Source organism: Anopheles ziemanni, unplaced genomic scaffold (assembly GCF_943734765.1).
Source record: "Anopheles ziemanni unplaced genomic scaffold, idAnoZiCoDA_A2_x.2 U_122, whole genome shotgun sequence".
Taxonomy (NCBI): Eukaryota; Metazoa; Arthropoda; class Insecta; order Diptera; family Culicidae; genus Anopheles; species Anopheles ziemanni.
The window spans coordinates 8,845-27,846 of NW_026689994.1; the positions used below are offsets into that span (position 1 = coordinate 8,845).

At 39.7% G+C, this 19,002-nt stretch overlaps 1 protein-coding gene across 1 annotated transcript; it reads right to left on the bottom strand.

Moving 5' to 3' along the window:
- Positions 1 to 838: 838 nt before the first annotated feature.
- Positions 839 to 18,953, bottom strand: LOC131292818 (uncharacterized; the record flags this gene model as incomplete). The annotated part of the gene is made up of 2 exons (XM_058320902.1): positions 839 to 982; positions 16,585 to 18,953. Coding segments are annotated over 2 exons (2,513 nt in total), but the record flags the coding sequence as incomplete, so codon positions are not given.
- Between the last annotated feature and the right edge of the window lie 49 nt (positions 18,954 to 19,002).

A 19,002-nucleotide genomic window follows, 5' to 3' on the forward strand; every position in this document is an offset into this window, starting at 1 on the left:
CCATGGATTGGCTGACGCGATCCCGGCAGGCTATCTTTAGCGTAGACGTGCAACAGGCGTGCACTTTCGGGATTCTCCGTATCGATAGGATCCTCCAAGGCGCCATAGGTCCATGGGTTGCACCGTACCTGAAGGCGATCAAGGACCCGAAGGCGTTGAGCAAGTGTCGGACAAGGATCGAACAGTGCACACTGAGATGTGGCTACTATCGAATGCCGATCGCAGGGGCTGCGCGTCCTCTGTTTCAGCTGTACAGCAACGATCTCAATACGTCGTGCGAGTTCCCAGCAATTTACCGTCAGAAGGAAGCGAAACTGAGGGACGACGATTTGCTGAAGCTGCCGGCAGAGGATCGCAGACCGGACAGGTTTGGCGAGCTGACTGTAATGCCTAGCACGCTGAAGGTTTACATCGAGTCCTTGAACGTATTTTCCAAGAGCTGCCTCACGAATAGCTTGGGGCTGCTTAACCCATCTCCGATACCACCGGCGACTGAACCGATGCTAGGAGCGACAAAGTTTCCCAGCAGAACTGAGCGACGCTTCCACCCGAATGTCCAGTTATTTAGTAACCATCTGTTTGCGTATCCACTTCACTTGAATTGCCTTAGCAACGAGGTCTTCTCACGAGCACGCAACATCGCCGTTACTGTGGAGCTACGTGATGGTGCTACGGCTGAGGAAAGGTCCAGTGACTGTATGTATGGTCGTCTTAGTCAAGAGATGCTAGTCTCGCGAGTGTCCTGCCCGATTCTACATCACGATGCCAACCCCGCGTGGTGCGAGGAGATAAAATTCCTTTTGCCACTCAACATTGCACCCCAGCGCTATTCATCCTTTCACGTTTCATGTAGCAGCGCGGGAAGGTGGACCTTCAACTCATCAACTGCACCCCACTTCGGCGGTTGTTGGGAGCGCCTGGTTCGCGTAGTAAAGGAACCGCTGGTACCCTTCGATGACTCGCCGGCCGCAATACGATCGTCCTGGAAAGCAACACAAAGGAACGCAAGCATGTTCTGGAAAAAGTGGGCGGCAGAATATTTAGCTACCCTGACAAGACGCACGAAGAGGTTCCAAACAGTTGATCCCCTGCAAGGCGTAGTGCTAGTCGTAAATAGTGGTTTGCCCCGAAACCACTGTCCGGAGGGACGTTTCATTGAGATGGTCAAAGCAGAAAACAGACAGGTTATTATAGACGGCAGCAACACATAGTTAGTGGAGCATCGTGATGATCCACTGGGGGGAGAATGTTGCAAAACAAAGCAACGGCATGACAGCTGCCGTCAAAACGCAAGTGTCACCGAAACTGGTAGTACAACCTGAACGAAAAAACTAACTAAACCGGCATAGTATATAAGCGGCGCGACCATTGTTATTGTCGTTGATAGAGAATAAAGAGGCACGAAAGTTTTAGCCACTCGTGCAAGTGAACTTAAAATCAAGTGTCTGCTTTTTTCTGTTGAAATACTCTTTCAACAAGGTGCTTAAAGTGACTTTAAAGAGAATGAGACGATCCAAAATGGTGTTTAGAAGGTGCTTAAGGTGACTTTAAAGAGAATGAGACGATGCAAAATGAGGTTTAGAAGGTGCTTAAAGTGACTTTAAAGAGAATGAGACGATGCAAAATGGTGTTTAGAAGGTGCTTAAAGTGACTTTAAAGAGAATGAGACGATGCAAAATGAGGTTTAGAAGGTGCTTAAGGTGACTTTAAAGAGAATGAGACGATGCAAAATGAGGTTTAGAAGGTGCTTAAGGTGACTTTAAAGAGAATGAGACGATGCAAAATGGTGTTTAGAAGGTGCTTAAGGTGACTTTAAAGAGAATGAGACGATGCAAAATGAGGTTTAGAAGGTGCTTAAAGTGACTTTAAAGAGAATGAGACGATGCAAAATGGTGTTTAGAAGGTGCTTAAAGTGACTTTAAAGAGAATGAGACGATGCAAAATGAGGTTTAGAAGGTGCTTAAGGTGACTTTAAAGAGAATGAGACGATGCAAAATGAGGTTTAGAAGGTGCTTAAAGTGACTTTAAAGAGAATGAGACGATGCAAAATGGTGTTTAGAAGGTGCTTAAGGTGACTTTAAAGAGAATGAGACGATGCAAAATGAGGTTTAGAAGGTGCTTAAAGTGACTTTAAAGAGAATGAGACGATGCAAAATGAGGTTTAGAAGGTGCTTAAAGTGACTTTAAAGAGAATGAGACGATGCAAAATGGTGTTTAGAAGGTGCTTAAAGTGACTTTAAAGAGAATGAGACGATGCAAAATGGTGTTTAGAAGGTGCTTAAAGTGACTTTAAAGAGAATGAGACGATGCAAAATGGTGTTTAGAAGGTGCTTAAAGTGACTTTAAAGAGAATGAGACGATGCAAAATGAGGTTTAGAAGGTGCTTAAAGTGACTTTAAAGAGAATGAGACGATGCAAAATGAGGTTTAGAAGGTGCTTAAAGTGACTTTAAAGAGAATGAGACGATGCAAAATGAGGTTTAGAAGGTGCTTAAAGTGACTTTAAAGAGAATGAGACGATGCAAAATGAGGTTTAGAAGGTGCTTAAAGTGACTTTAAAGAGAATGAGACGATGCAAAACGAGGTTTAGAAGGTGCTTAAAGTGACTTTAAAGAGAATGAGACGATGCAAAATGAGGTTTAGAAGGTGCTTAAAGTGACTTTAAAGAGAATGAGACGATGCAAAATGAGGTTTAGAAGGTGCTTAAAGTGACTTTAAAGAGAATGAGACGATGCAAAATGGTGTTTAGAAGGTGCTTAAAGTGACTTTAAATGAGATGCAAAATGAGGTTTAGAAGGTGCTTAAAGTGACTTTAAAGAGAATGAGACGATGCAAAATGAGGTTTAGAAGGTGCTTAAAGTGACTTTAAAGAGAATGAGACGATGCAAAATGAGGTTTAGAAGGTGCTTAAAGTGACTTTAAAGAGAATGAGACGATGCAAAATGAGGTTTAGAAGGTGCTTAAAGTGACTTTAAAGAGAATGAGACGATGCAAAATGGTGTTTAGAAGGTGCTTAAGGTGACTTTAAAGAGAATGAGACGATGCAAAATGAGGTTTAGAAGGTGCTTAAAGTGACTTTAAAGAGAATGAGACGATGCAAAATGGTGTTTAGAAGGTGCTTAAGGTGACTTTAAAGAGAATGAGACGATGCAAAATGGTGTTTAGAAGGTGCTTAAGGTGACTTTAAAGAGAATGAGACGATGCAAAATGAGGTTTAGAAGGTGCTTAAAGTGACTTTAAAGAGAATGAGACGATGCAAAATGAGGTTTAGAAGGTGCTTAAAGTGACTTTAAAGAGAATGAGACGATGCAAAATGAGGTTTAGAAGGTGCTTAAAGTGACTTTAAAGAGAATGAGACGATGCAAAATGAGGTTTAGAAGGTGCTTAAAGTGACTTTAAAGAGAATGAGACGATGCAAAATGGTGTTTAGAAGGTGCTTAAAGTGACTTTAAAGAGAATGAGACGATGCAAAATGAGGTTTAGAAGGTGCTTAAAGTGACTTTAAAGAGAATGAGACGATGCAAAATGAGGTTTAGAAGGTGCTTAAGGTGACTTTAAAGAGAATGAGACGATGCAAAATGGTGTTTAGAAGGTGCTTAAGGTGACTTTAAAGAGAATGAGACGATGCAAAATGAGGTTTAGAAGGTGCTTAAAGTGACTTTAAAGAGAATGAGACGATGCAAAATGGTGTTTAGAAGGTGCTTAAAGTGACTTTAAAGAGAATGAGACGATGCAAAATGGTGTTTAGAAGGTGCTTAAAGTGACTTTAAAGAGAATGAGACGATGCAAAATGAGGTTTAGAAGGTGCTTAAAGTGACTTTAAAGAGAATGAGACGATGCAAAATGGTGTTTAGAAGGTGCTTAAGGTGACTTTAAAGAGAATGAGACGATGCAAAATGAGGTTTAGAAGGTGCTTAAAGTGACTTTAAAGAGAATGAGACGATGCAAAATGGTGTTTAGAAGGTGCTTAAGGTGACTTTAAAGAGAATGAGACGATGCAAAATGGTGTTTAGAAGGTGCTTAAAGTGACTTTAAAGAGAATGAGACGATGCAAAATGGTGTTTAGAAGGTGCTTAAGGTGACTTTAAAGAGAATGAGACGATGCAAAATGAGGTTTAGAAGGTGCTTAAAGTGACTTTAAAGAGAATGAGACGATGCAAAATGAGGTTTAGAAGGTGCTTAAGGTGACTTTAAAGAGAATGAGACGATGCAAAATGAGGTTTAGAAGGTGCTTAAAGTGACTTTAAAGAGAATGAGACGATGCAAAATGAGGTTTAGAAGGTGCTTAAAGTGACTTTAAAGAGAATGAGACGATGCAAAATGGTGTTTAGAAGGTGCTTAAAGTGACTTTAAAGAGAATGAGACGATGCAAAATGGTGTTTAGAAGGTGCTTAAAGTGACTTTAAAGAGAATGAGACGATGCAAAATGAGGTTTAGAAGGTGCTTAAAGTGACTTTAAAGAGAATGAGACGATGCAAAATGAGGTTTAGAAGGTGCTTAAAGTGACTTTAAAGAGAATGAGACGATGCAAAATGGTGTTTAGAAGGTGCTTAAGGTGACTTTAAAGAGAATGAGACGATGCAAAATGAGGTTTAGAAGGTGCTTAAAGTGACTTTAAAGAGAATGAGACGATGCAAAATGAGGTTTAGAAGGTGCTTAAAGTGACTTTAAAGAGAATGAGACGATGCAAAATGGTGTTTAGAAGGTGCTTAAGGTGACTTTAAAGAGAATGAGACGATGCAAAATGAGGTTTAGAAGGTGCTTAAAGTGACTTTAAAGAGAATGAGACGATGCAAAATGAGGTTTAGAAGGTGCTTAAAGTGACTTTAAAGAGAATGAGACGATGCAAAATGAGGTTTAGAAGGTGCTTAAAGTGACTTTAAAGAGAATGAGACGATGCAAAATGGTGTTTAGAAGGTGCTTAAGGTGACTTTAAAGAGAATGAGACGATGCAAAATGAGGTTTAGAAGGTGCTTAAGGTGACTTTAAAGAGAATGAGATGATGCAAAATGGTCTTTAGAAGGTGCTTAAGGTGACTTTAAAGAGAATGAGACGATGCAAAATGAGGTTTAGAAGGTGCTTAAAGTGACTTTAAAGAGAATGAGACGATGCAAAATGAGGTTTAGAAGGTGCTTAAAGTGACTTTAAAGAGAATGAGACGATGCAAAATGGTGTTTAGAAGGTGCTTAAGGTGACTTTAAAGAGAATGAGACGATGCAAAATGAGGTTTAGAAGGTGCTTAAAGTGACTTTAAAGAGAATGAGACGATGCAAAATGGTGTTTAGAAGGTGCTTAAGGTGACTTTAAAGAGAATGAGACGATGCAAAATGAGGTTTAGAAGGTGCTTAAAGTGACTTTAAAGAGAATGAGACGATGCAAAATGAGGTTTAGAAGGTGCTTAAAGTGACTTTAAAGAGAATGAGACGATGCAAAATGGTGTTTAGAAGGTGCTTAAAGTGACTTTAAAGAGAATGAGACGATGCAAAATGGTGTTTAGAAGGTGCTTAAGGTGACTTTAAAGAGAATGAGACGATGCAAAATGAGGTTTAGAAGGTGCTTAAAGTGACTTTAAAGAGAATGAGACGATGCAAAATGAGGTTTAGAAGGTGCTTAAGGTGACTTTAAAGAGAATGAGACGATGCAAAATGAGGTTTAGAAGGTGCTTAAAGTGACTTTAAAGAGAATGAGACGATGCAAAATGAGGTTTAGAAGGTGCTTAAAGTGACTTTAAAGAGAATGAGACGATGCAAAATGGTGTTTAGAAGGTGCTTAAAGTGACTTTAAAGAGAATGAGACGATGCAAAATGAGGTTTAGAAGGTGCTTAAAGTGACTTTAAAGAGAATGAGACGATGCAAAATGGTGTTTAGAAGGTGCTTAAAGTGACTTTAAAGAGAATGAGACGATGCAAAATGGTGTTTAGAAGGTGCTTAAAGTGACTTTAAAGAGAATGAGACGATGCAAAATGAGGTTTAGAAGGTGCTTAAGGTGACTTTAAAGAGAATGAGACGATGCAAAATGAGGTTTAGAAGGTGCTTAAAGTGACTTTAAAGAGAATGAGACGATGCAAAATGGTGTTTAGAAGGTGCTTAAAGTGACTTTAAAGAGAATGAGACGATGCAAAATGAGGTTTAGAAGGTGCTTAAAGTGACTTTAAAGAGAATGAGACGATGCAAAATGAGGTTTAGAAGGTGCTTAAAGTGACTTTAAAGAGAATGAGACGATGCAAAATGAGGTTTAGAAGGTGCTTAAAGTGACTTTAAAGAGAATGAGACGATGCAAAATGAGGTTTAGAAGGTGCTTAAAGTGACTTTAAAGAGAATGAGACGATGCAAAATGGTGTTTAGAAGGTGCTTAAGGTGACTTTAAAGAGAATGAGACGATGCAAAATGAGGTTTAGAAGGTGCTTAAAGTGACTTTAAAGAGAATGAGACGATGCAAAATGAGGTTTAGAAGGTGCTTAAAGTGACTTTAAAGAGAATGAGACGATGCAAAATGGTGTTTAGAAGGTGCTTAAAGTGACTTTAAAGAGAATGAGACGATGCAAAATGGTGTTTAGAAGGTGCTTAAGGTGACTTTAAAGAGAATGAGACGATGCAAAATGAGGTTTAGAAGGTGCTTAAAGTGACTTTAAAGAGAATGAGACGATGCAAAATGGTGTTTAGAAGGTGCTTAAGGTGACTTTAAAGAGAATGAGACGATGCAAAATGAGGTTTAGAAGGTGCTTAAAGTGACTTTAAAGAGAATGAGACGATGCAAAATGGTGTTTAGAAGGTGCTTAAGGTGACTTTAAAGAGAATGAGACGATGCAAAATGAGGTTTAGAAGGTGCTTAAGGTGACTTTAAAGAGAATGAGACGATGCAAAATGAGGTTTAGAAGGTGCTTAAGGTGACTTTAAAGAGAATGAGACGATGCAAAATGGTGTTTAGAAGGTGCTTAAGGTGACTTTAAAGAGAATGAGACGATGCAAAATGAGGTTTAGAAGGTGCTTAAAGTGACTTTAAAGAGAATGAGACGATGCAAAATGAGGTTTAGAAGGTGCTTAAAGTGACTTTAAAGAGAATGAGACGATGCAAAATGAGGTTTAGAAGGTGCTTAAAGTGACTTTAAAGAGAATGAGACGATGCAAAATGGTGTTTAGAAGGTGCTTAAAGTGACTTTAAAGAGAATGAGACGATGCAAAATGGTGTTTAGAAGGTGCTTAAAGTGACTTTAAAGAGAATGAGACGATGCAAAATGGTGTTTAGAAGGTGCTTAAGGTGACTTTAAAGAGAATGAGACGATGCAAAATGAGGTTTAGAAGGTGCTTAAAGTGACTTTAAAGAGAATGAGACGATGCAAAATGAGGTTTAGAAGGTGCTTAAGGTGACTTTAAAGAGAATGAGACGATGCAAAATGAGGTTTAGAAGGTGCTTAAAGTGACTTTAAAGAGAATGAGACGATGCAAAATGGTGTTTAGAAGGTGCTTAAGGTGACTTTAAAGAGAATGAGACGATGCAAAATGAGGTTTAGAAGGTGCTTAAAGTGACTTTAAAGAGAATGAGACGATGCAAAATGGTGTTTAGAAGGTGCTTAAAGTGACTTTAAAGAGAATGAGACGATGCAAAATGGTGTTTAGAAGGTGCTTAAAGTGACTTTAAAGAGAATGAGACGATGCAAAATGAGGTTTAGAAGGTGCTTAAAGTGACATTAAAGAGAATGAGACGATGCAAAATGGTGTTTAGAAGGTGCTTAAGGTGACTTTAAAGAGAATGAGACGATGCAAAATGAGGTTTAGAAGGTGCTTAAGGTGACTTTAAAGAGAATGAGACGATGCAAAATGAGGTTTAGAAGGTGCTTAAAGTGACTTTAAAGAGAATGAGACGATGCAAAATGGTGTTTAGAAGGTGCTTAAAGTGACTTTAAAGAGAATGAGACGATGCAAAATGAGGTTTAGAAGGTGCTTAAAGTGACTTTAAAGAGAATGAGACGATGCAAAATGGTGTTTAGAAGGTGCTTAAGGTGACTTTAAAGAGAATGAGACGATGCAAAATGGTGTTTAGAAGGTGCTTAAGGTGACTTTAAAGAGAATGAGACGATGCAAAATGAGGTTTAGAAGGTGCTTAAAGTGACTTTAAAGAGAATGAGACGATGCAAAATGGTGTTTAGAAGGTGCTTAAGGTGACTTTAAAGAGAATGAGACGATGCAAAATGAGGTTTAGAAGGTGCTTAAAGTGACTTTAAAGAGAATGAGACGATGCAAAATGGTGTTTAGAAGGTGCTTAAAGTGACTTTAAAGAGAATGAGACGATGCAAAATGGTGTTTAGAAGGTGCTTAAAGTGACTTTAAAGAGAATGAGACGATGCAAAATGGTGTTTAGAAGGTGCTTAAGGTGACTTTAAAGAGAATGAGACGATGCAAAATGGTGTTTAGAATGTGCTTAAGGTGACTTTAAAGAGAATGAGACGATGCAAAATGAGGTTTAGAAGGTGCTTAAAGTGACTTTAAAGAGAATGAGACGATGCAAAATGGTGTTTAGAAGGTGCTTAAGGTGACTTTAAAGAGAATGAGACGATGCAAAATGAGGTTTAGAAGGTGCTTAAAGTGACTTTAAAGAGAATGAGACGATGCAAAATGAGGTTTAGAAGGTGCTTAAAGTGACTTTAAAGAGAATGAGACGATGCAAAATGGTGTTTAGAAGGTGCTTAAGGTGACTTTAAAGAGAATGAGACGATGCAAAATGAGGTTTAGAAGGTGCTTAAAGTGACTTTAAAGAGAATGAGACGATGCAAAATGAGGTTTAGAAGGTGCTTAAAGTGACTTTAAAGAGAATGAGACGATGCAAAATGGTGTTTAGAAGGTGCTTAAGGTGACTTTAAAGAGAATGAGACGATGCAAAATGAGGTTTAGAAGGTGCTTAAAGTGACTTTAAAGAGAATGAGACGATGCAAAATGGTGTTTAGAAGGTGCTTAAGGTGACTTTAAAGAGAATGAGACGATGCAAAATGGTGTTTAGAAGGTGCTTAAAGTGACTTTAAAGAGAATGAGACGATGCAAAATGGTGTTTAGAAGGTGCTTAAAGTGACTTTAAAGAGAATGAGACGATGCAAAATGAGGTTTAGAAGGTGCTTAAAGTGACTTTAAAGAGAATGAGACGATGCAAAATGAGGTTTAGAAGGTGCTTAAAGTGACTTTAAAGAGAATGAGACGATGCAAAATGGTGTTTAGAAGGTGCTTAAAGTGACTTTAAAGAGAATGAGACGATGCAAAATGGTGTTTAGAAGGTGCTTAAGGTGACTTTAAAGAGAATGAGACGATGCAAAATGGTGTTTAGAAGGTGCTTAAAGTGACTTTAAAGAGAATGAGACGATGCAAAATGGTGTTTAGAAGGTGCTTAAAGTGACTTTAAAGAGAATGAGACGATGCAAAATGGTGTTTAGAAGGTGCTTAAGGTGACTTTAAAGAGAATGAGACGATGCAAAATGAGGTTTAGAAGGTGCTTAAAGTGACTTTAAAGAGAATGAGACGATGCAAAATGGTGTTTAGAAGGTGCTTAAGGTGACTTTAAAGAGAATGAGACGATGCAAAATGAGGTTTAGAAGGTGCTTAAAGTGACTTTAAAGAGAATGAGACGATGCAAAATGAGGTTTAGAAGGTGCTTAAAGTGACTTTAAAGAGAATGAGACGATGCAAAATGGTGTTTAGAAGGTGCTTAAAGTGACTTTAAAGAGAATGAGACGATGCAAAATGAGGTTTAGAAGGTGCTTAAAGTGACTTTAAAGAGAATGAGACGATGCAAAATGGTGTTTAGAAGGTGCTTAAAGTGACTTTAAAGAGAATGAGACGATGCAAAATGGTGTTTAGAAGGTGCTTAAGGTGACTTTAAAGAGAATGAGACGATGCAAAATGAGGTTTAGAAGGTGCTTAAAGTGACTTTAAAGAGAATGAGACGATGCAAAATGGTGTTTAGAAGGTGCTTAAGGTGACTTTAGAGAGAATGAGACGATGCAAAATGAGGTTTAGAAGGTGCTTAAAGTGACTTTAAAGAGAATGAGACGATTCAAAATGAGGTTTAGAAGGTGCTTAAAGTGACTTTAAAGAGAATGAGACGATGCAAAATGGTGTTTAGAAGGTGCTTAAGGTGACTTTAAAGAGAATGAGACGATGCAAAATGAGGTTTAGAAGGTGCTTAAGGTGACTTTAAAGAGAATGAGACGATGCAAAATGAGGTTTAGAAGGTGCTTAAAGTGACTTTAAAGAGAATGAGACGATGCAAAATGAGGTTTAGAAGGTGCTTAAAGTGACTTTAAAGAGAATGAGACGATGCAAAATGGTGTTTAGAAGGTGCTTAAGGTGACTTTAAAGAGAATGAGACGATGCAAAATGAGGTTTAGAAGGTGCTTAAAGTGACTTTAAAGAGAATGAGACGATGCAAAATGGTGTTTAGAAGGTGCTTAAAGTGACTTCAAAGAGAATGAGACGATGCAAAATGAGGTTCAGAAGCTGCTTAAAGTGACTTTAAAGAGAATGAGACGATGCAAAATGGTGTTTAGAAGGTGCTTAAAGTGACTTTAAAGAGAATGAGACGATGCAAAATGGTGTTTAGAAGGTGCTTAAAGTGACTTTAAAGAGAATGAGACGATGCAAAATGGTGTTTAGAAGGTGCTTAAGGTGACTTTAAAGAGAATGAGACGATGCAAAATGGTGTTTAGAAGGTGCTTAAAGTGACTTTAAAGAGAATGAGACGATGCAAAATGGTGTTTAGAAGGTGCTTAAGGTGACTTTAAAGAGAATGAGACGATGCAAAATGGTGTTTAGAAGGTGCTTAAGGTGACTTTAAAGAGAATGAGACGATGCAAAATGGTGTTTAGAAGGTGCTTAAAGTGACTTTAAAGAGAATGAGACGATGCAAAATGAGGTTTAGAAGGTGCTTAAAGTGACTTTAAAGAGAATGAGACGATGCAAAATGAGGTTTAGAAGGTGCTTAAAGTGACTTTAAAGAGAATGAGACGATGCAAAATGGTGTTTAGAAGGTGCTTAAGGTGACTTTAAAGAGAATGAGACGATGCAAAATGAGGTTTAGAAGGTTCTTAAAGTGACTTTAAAGAGAATGAGACGATGCAAAATGAGGTTTAGAAGGTGCTTAAAGTGACTTTAAAGAGAATGAGACGATGCAAAATGGTGTTTAGAAGGTGCTTAAGGTGACTTTAAAGAGAATGAGACGATGCAAAATGAGGTTTAGAAGGTGCTTAAAGTGACTTTAAAGAGAATGAGACGATGCAAAATGAGGTTTAGAAGGTGCTTAAGGTGACTTCAAAGAGAATGAGACGATGCAAAATGAGGTTTAGAAGGTGCTTAAAGTGACTTTAAAGAGAATGAGACGATGCAAAATGGTGTTTAGAAGGTGCTTAAAGTGACTTTAAAGAGAATGAGACGATGCAAAATGGTGTTTAGAAGGTGCTTAAGGTGACTTTAAAGAGAATGAGACGATGCAAAATGGTGTTTAGAAGGTGCTTAAAGTGACTTTAAAGAGAATGAGACGATGCAAAATGAGGTTTAGAAGGTGCTTAAAGTGACTTTAAAGAGAATGAGACGATGCAAAATGGTGTTTAGAAGGTGCTTAAAGTGACTTTAAAGAGAATGAGACGATGCAAAATGGTGTTTAGAAGGTGCTTAAGGTGACTTTAAAGAGAATGAGACGATGCAAAATGAGGTTTAGAAGGTGCTTAAGGTGACTTTAAAGAGAATGAGACGATGCAAAATGGTGTTTAGAAGGTGCTTAAAGTGACTTTAAAGAGAATGAGACGATGCAAAATGAGGTTTAGAAGGTGCTTAAAGTGACTTTAAAGAGAATGAGACGATGCAAAATGAGGTTTAGAAGGTGCTTAAAGTGACTTTAAAGAGAATGAGACGATGCAAAATGAGGTTTAGAAGGTGCTTAAAGTGACTTTAAAGAGAATGAGACGATGCAAAATGGTGTTTAGAAGGTGCTTAAGGTGACTTTAAAGAGAATGAGACGATGCAAAATGAGGTTTAGAAGGTGCTTAAAGTGACTTTAAAGAGAATGAGACGATGCAAAATGAGGTTTAGAAGGTGCTTAAAGTGACTTTAAAGAGAATGAGACGATGCAAAATGAGGTTTAGAAGGTGCTTAAAGTGACTTTAAAGAGAATGAGACGATGCAAAATGGTGTTTAGAAGGTGCTTAAAGTGACTTTAAAGAGAATGAGACGATGCAAAATGAGGTTTAGAAGGTGCTTAAGGTGACTTTAAAGAGAATGAGACGATGCAAAATGAGGTTTAGAAAGTGCTTAAAGTGACTTTAAAGAGAATGAGACGATGCAAAATGGTGTTTAGAAGGTGCTTAAGGTGACTTTAAAGAGAATGAGACGATGCAAAATGAGGTTTAGAAGGTGCTTAAGGTGACTTTAAAGAGAATGAGACGATGCAAAATGAGGTTTAGAAGGTGCTTAAAGTGACTTTAAAGAGAATGAGACGATGCAAAATGAGGTTTAGAAGGTGCTTAAGGTGACTTTAAAGAGAATGAGACGATGCAAAATGAGGTTTAGAAGGTGCTTAAAGTGACTTTAAAGAGAATGAGACGATGCAAAATGGTGTTTAGAAGGTGCTTAAGGTGACTTTAAAGAGAATGAGACGATGCAAAATGAGGTTTAGAAGGTGCTTAAAGTGACTTTAAAGAGAATGAGACGATGCAAAATGGTGTTTAGAAGGTGCTTAAAGTGACTTTAAAGAGAATGAGACGATGCAAAATGGTCTTTAGAAGGTGCTTAAGGTGACTTTAAAGAGAATGAGACGATGCAAAATGGTCTTTAGAAGGTGCTTAAAGTGACTTTAAAGAGAATGAGACGATGCAAAATGAGGTTTAGAAGGTGCTTAAAGTGACTTTAAAGAGAATGAGACGATGCAAAATGAGGTTTAGAAGGTGCTTAAAGTGACTTTAAAGAGAATGAGACGATGCAAAATGGTGTTTAGAAGGTGCTTAAAGTGACTTTAAAGAGAATGAGACGATGCAAAATGGTGTTTAGAAGGTGCTTAAGGTGACTTTAAAGAGAATGAGACGATGCAAAATGAGGTTTAGAAGGTGCTTAAGGTGACTTTAAAGAGAATGAGACGATGCAAAATGAGGTTTAGAAGGTGCTTAAAGTGACTTTAAAGAGAATGAGACGATGCAAAATGAGGTTTAGAAGGTGCTTAAAGTGACTTTAAAGAGAATGAGACGATGCAAAATGGTGTTTAGAAGGTGCTTAAGGTGACTTTAAAGAGAATGAGACGATGCAAAATGAGGTTTAGAAGGTGCTTAAAGTGACTTTAAAGAGAATGAGACGATGCAAAATGGTGTTTAGAAGGTGCTTAAAGTGACTTTAAAGAGAATGAGACGATGCAAAATGAGGTTTAGAAGGTGCTTAAAGTGACTTTAAAGAGAATGAGACGATGCAAAATGGTGTTTAGAAGGTGCTTAAGGTGACTTTAAAGAGAATGAGACGATGCAAAATGTGGTTTAGAAGGTGCTTAAAGTGACTTTAAAGAGAATGAGACGATGCAAAATGAGGTTTAGAAGGTGCTTAAAGTGACTTTAAAGAGAATGAGACGATGCAAAATGGTGTTTAGAAGGTGCTTAAGGTGACTTTAAAGAGAATGAGACGATGCAAAATGAGGTTTAGAAGGTGCTTAAGGTGACTTTAAAGAGAATGAGACGATGCAAAATGAGGTTTAGAAGGTGCTTAAAGTGACTTAAAAGAGAATGAGACGATGCAAAATGAGGTTTAGAAGGTGCTTAAAGTGACTTTAAAGAGAATGAGACGATGCAAAATGGTGTTTAGAAGGTGCTTAAGGTGACTTTAAAGAGAATGAGACGATGCAAAATGAGGTTTAGAAGGTGCTTAAAGTGACTTTAAAGAGAATGAGACGATGCAAAATGGTGTTTAGAAGGTGCTTAAAGTGACTTTAAAGAGAATGAGACGATGCAAAATGAGGTTTAGAAGGTGCTTAAAGTGACTTTAAAGAGAATGAGACGATGCAAAATGGTGTTTAGAAGGTGCTTAAAGTGACTTTAAAGAGAATGAGACGATGCAAAATGGTGTTTAGAAGGTGCTTAAAGTGACTTTAAAGAGAATGAGACGATGCAAAATGAGGTTTAGAAGGTGCTTAAAGTGACTTTAAAGAGAATGAGACGATGCAAAATGGTGTTTAGAAGGTGCTTAAGGTGACTTTAAAGAGAATGAGACGATGCAAAATGAGGTTTAGAAGGTGCTTAAAGTGACTTTAAAGAGAATGAGACGATGCAAAATGGTGTTTAGAAGGTGCTTAAGGTGACTTTAAAGAGAATGAGACGATGCAAAATGAGGTTTAGAAGGTGCTTAAAGTGACTTTAAAGAGAATGAGACGATGCAAAATGTGGTTTAGAAGGTGCTTAAAGTGACTTTAAAGAGAATGAGACGATGCAAAATGGTGTTTAGAAGGTGCTTAAGGTGACTTTAAAGAGAATGAGACGATGCAAAATGAGGTTTAGAAGGTGCTTAAGGTGACTTTAAAGAGAATGAGACGATGCAAAATGAGGTTTAGAAGGTGCTTAAAGTGACTTTAAAGAGAATGAGACGATGCAAAATGAGGTTTAGAAGGTGCTTAAAGTGACTTTAAAGAGAATGAGACGATGCAAAATGGTGTTTAGAAGGTGCTTAAGGTGACTTTAAAGAGAATGAGACGATGCAAAATGAGGTTTAGAAGGTGCTTAAAGTGACTTTAAAGAGAATGAGACGATGCAAAATGGTGTTTAGAAGGTGCTTAAAGTGACTTTAAAGAGAATGAGACGATGCAAAATGAGGTTTAGAAGGTGCTTAAAGTGACTTTAAAGAGAATGAGACGATGCAAAATGGTGTTTAGAAGGTGCTTAAAGTGACTTTAAAGAGAATGAGACGATGCAAAATGGTGTTTAGAAGGTGCTTAAAGTGACTTTAAAGAGAATGAGACGATGCAAAATGGTGTTTAGAAGGTGCTTAAGGTGACTTTAAAGAGAATGAGACGATGCAAAATGGTGTTTAGAAGGTGCTTAAAGTGACTTTAAAGAGAATGAGACGATGCAAAATGGTGTTTAGAAGGTGCTTAAAGTGACTTTAAAGAGAATGAGACGATGCAAAATGAGGTTTAGAAGGTGCTTAAAGTGACTTTAAAGAGAATGAGACGATGCAAAATGAGGTTTAGAAGGTGCTTAAAGTGACTTTAAAGAGAATGAGACGATGCAAAATGGTGTTTAGAAGGTGCTTAAAGTGACTTTAAAGAGAATGAGACGATGCAAAATGGTGTTTAGAAGGTGCTTAAGGTGACTTTAAAGAGAATGAGACGATGCAAAATGGTGTTTAGAAGGTGCTTAAAGTGACTTTAAAGAGAATGAGACGATGCAAAATGGTGTTTAGAAGGTGCTTAAGGTGACTTTAAAGAGAATGAGACGATGCAAAATGAGGTTTAGAAGGTGCTTAAAGTGACTTTAAAGAGAATGAGACGATGCAAAATGGTGTTTAGAAGGTGCTTAAGGTGACTTTAAAGAGAATGAGACGATGCAAAATGAGGTTTAGAAGGTGCTTAAGGTGACTTTAAAGAGAATGAGACGATGCAAAATGAGGTTTAGAAGGTGCTTAAAGTGACTTTAAAGAGAATGAGACGATGCAAAATGGTGTTTAGAAGGTGCTTAAGGTGACTTTAAAGAGAATGAGACGATGCAAAATGAGGTTTAGAAGGTGCTTAAAGTGACTTTAAAGAGAATGAGACGATGCAAAATGGTGTTTAGAAGGTGCTTAAAGTGACTTTAAAGAGAATGAGACGATGCAAAATGAGGTTTAGAAGGTGCTTAAAGTGACTTTAAAGAGAATGAGACGATGCAAAATGGTGTTTAGAAGGTGCTTAAGGTGACTTTAAAGAGAATGAGACGATGCAAAATGAGGTTTAGAAGGTGCTTAAGGTGACTTTAAAGAGAATGAGACGATGCAAAATGAGGTTTAGAAGGTGCTTAAAGTGACTTTAAAGAGAATGAGACGATGCAAAATGAGGTTTAGAAGGTGCTTAAAGTGACTTTAAAGAGAATGAGACGATGCAAAATGGTGTTTAGAAGGTGCTTAAAGTGACTTTAAAGAGAATGAGACGATGCAAAATGGTGTTTAGAAGGTGCTTGTTGGGTGATCGTCAAACGCAGTGAAGCGGATGCGCAGAGCTACGGCGCTGGATGGCAAAGAAGACAAATAATTCCGTGTTGGAAGTTCTGAAAAGAACTGGTGTTTATTTTCTTCTATCTCTGGATCGCGATGTTCACTGGTCGAAGGTTTCCTACGTTGTGTGTCACTTCTAAGTGAAACACTCTTTTTATACATAGTTAGGCGAGTTCGCAAATTTCTACCCTAACTTATTGAGTGTCCTATCCTTCTCTTTCTAAATTAGTTGTGAGTGACGTATTCTCGGCGTTTGGCCATTTTCTAACTTTTCTTCTGTTAGTCACTCAACATACCGGCCACCTTGAAAAATTGATTTTTTTCAACTTAAACATTCTAATCGGCATAGTTTGTTAACTGCACGTTTGAATATTCCAGAGCTTGTCCGCACCGTCGCCACTCTGGAAATGCCGTCAGGTCCTGAATGTAGTTCAAGAACTCGAGCTAAAGGCCATCGGGTTGGCGGTAGTTGGTCGTCCTTCAGGATGATCAGGTCCCCTTCAGCAAGCTGGTATCCTTTGCGTTGTCGTCGGTGGGCAATGTTAAGCTCCTTGCGGTATTCGTTGCACCAACGATCCCAAAAGCTTTGTGTGAACCTTTGCAGACGTTGATACTTGGCCAGCTGGTTCTGGGAAGCACAGCTGGCGTTGAATTCCGGCAGTGGCTGCAGCGGGCGCTTGATGAGGAAGTGGGCCGGGGTCAGTGCTTCCAAATCGTTCGGGTCACTGGAGAGTGGTGTCAAAGGACGGGAGTTCATGCATCCTTCGATTTTAGCCAGCACGGTCGCCATTTCCTCTTCGGAGAGTGATGCTGCGCCGAGTTGACGAACCAAGTGAGTTTTGGCCACCTTGACCGCGGCCTCCCATAGACCGCCGAAGTTGGGTGCTCGTGGAGGGATGAGGTGCCATTGAATCGCGTCGTCTGCCAAATGTTTGTCGATCTGCTCCTTGCTCTTCGTGTGATTCAGCATGGCGTAGATGGCGTGAAGGGCGTTTTTAGCACCAATGAAATTGGTACCATTGTCCGAGTAGATATGGGTCGGCCTGCCTTTCCTGTACACAAACCGGTCAAGAGCCATCAGGAATGCTGCCGTGCTGAGATCGCTGACCAGCTCCAAATGGACAGCCTTGGTGCTGAGGCAAACAAAAATGCAGATGTAAGCCTTACGAGCCGCGGCTTTCCGATGAATCGGCTTCAGGTAGATAGGCCCACAATAATCGATTCCGGTACAGATGAACGCGTCGTTTGCTGTCACTCTGTCGACCGGTAGTTGACCCTCTGGTTGTTCTATTGGATGAGGATTGGCTCTGCAACACTCGTGACATTTTCGTATGGCGCTTCTGACTGCCTTGCGTCCATTCAATGGCCAGAATCCATCGCGCACTGCAGACAGTGTATGCGAGATGCCGCCGTGTAGTAGTTTACTGTGTTGGTGTACCAGAAGCATCTGCGTAAACGGATGAAACCCAGGGATGACAATTGGATGACGTACCTCGTATGCTGCATCCGATTGCTGTAGCCGGCCACCAACGCGGATCACTCCGTCACCGTCAACGAACGGATTCAGTAGTCGAAGAGATGACCGTGTAGATACGGGTTGATGCCTTTTGAAGCGTTGAATTTCATCAGGAAATGCTTCTGTCTGGACGATTTTTACAAGACAGGTAGTTGCTTTCGTCAGCTCACTGACGAGAAGAGTTCTGCTGGTTATGCGTCGAGTTTTGTTCCGGGTGTTGTTGCAGAACCGGAGACAGTAGCCGACGGCTCGCAGAAGCATTAAGTATGAAGAAAATCTCTCGAAGATTTCATTTGGTTTCACCACCTGGACTGGCAGAGTTATGACGTCCTTCCGTAGCTCTTCTTCGGCGATTTTGTTTGTGCAGATGATTTCCGATGGCCATGTAGATTTTGGCGCTCGTAGCCAAGCTGGACCGTTTTGCCATCGTTGATCGCTAATCAGTTCGTCCACTGAACAGCCGCGTGATACAATGTCCGCCGGGTTGTCGCTTCCGGAGACATGTCGCCAGCGTGAACCTTGGGTGGCGTCCTGTATCTTTGCGACACGATTTGCCACGTACGTTTTCCATGTACGTGCGGGAGCCTGTAGCCATTGGAGAACGACGGTTGAATCCGACCAGAAGTGACGCGCTGAAAACTGCATGTCCAGTGCATCCTTCACTTTGGTGTAGAGTCTCGCTCCTAGCAGTGCTGCACAAAGTTCTAGCCGAGGGATGGTGACGGGTTTCAGCGGAGCAACTTTGGATTTCGATGTCAGCAAGCTCACTTGCACTGATCCGTCAGACGTTTCCGACCGGATGTAGATACAAGCTCCGTAAGCTGCTTCCGACGCATCGGTGAAACAATGAAGCTCTGCTTGGTGATAACCGGCTATGAATGCGAACCTCGTGATGGTGAAGTTCTGAAGTTTGGCAAGTTGCTCGCAGAAGATGTCCCATTTTCGTTGTAGGTCGTCCGGTACCTTGTCGTCCCAATGCAGTCCCAATAGCCAAAGCAACTGCATGATCAATTTCGCTTGCACGATGACCGGTGAAATTAAACCGAGTGGGTCGTACAACTGCGCGATTGAAGAGAGTATGCTGCGTTTGGAGTGTGGCGATGGTTTGATGACGATCGAAACATCCAGACGGAATACATCGGCTTCTGGATCCCATCGAATGCCGAGCGTTTTGATGTTTTCCTCGATGTCGAAGTTGAACGCTGATTTCGTTCCAAGTAGTGCTGGTGGGACTCCTTCCAGTACTGGAAGAGCGTTGGAACACCACTTGCGGAACGTGAATCCACCCTTGCT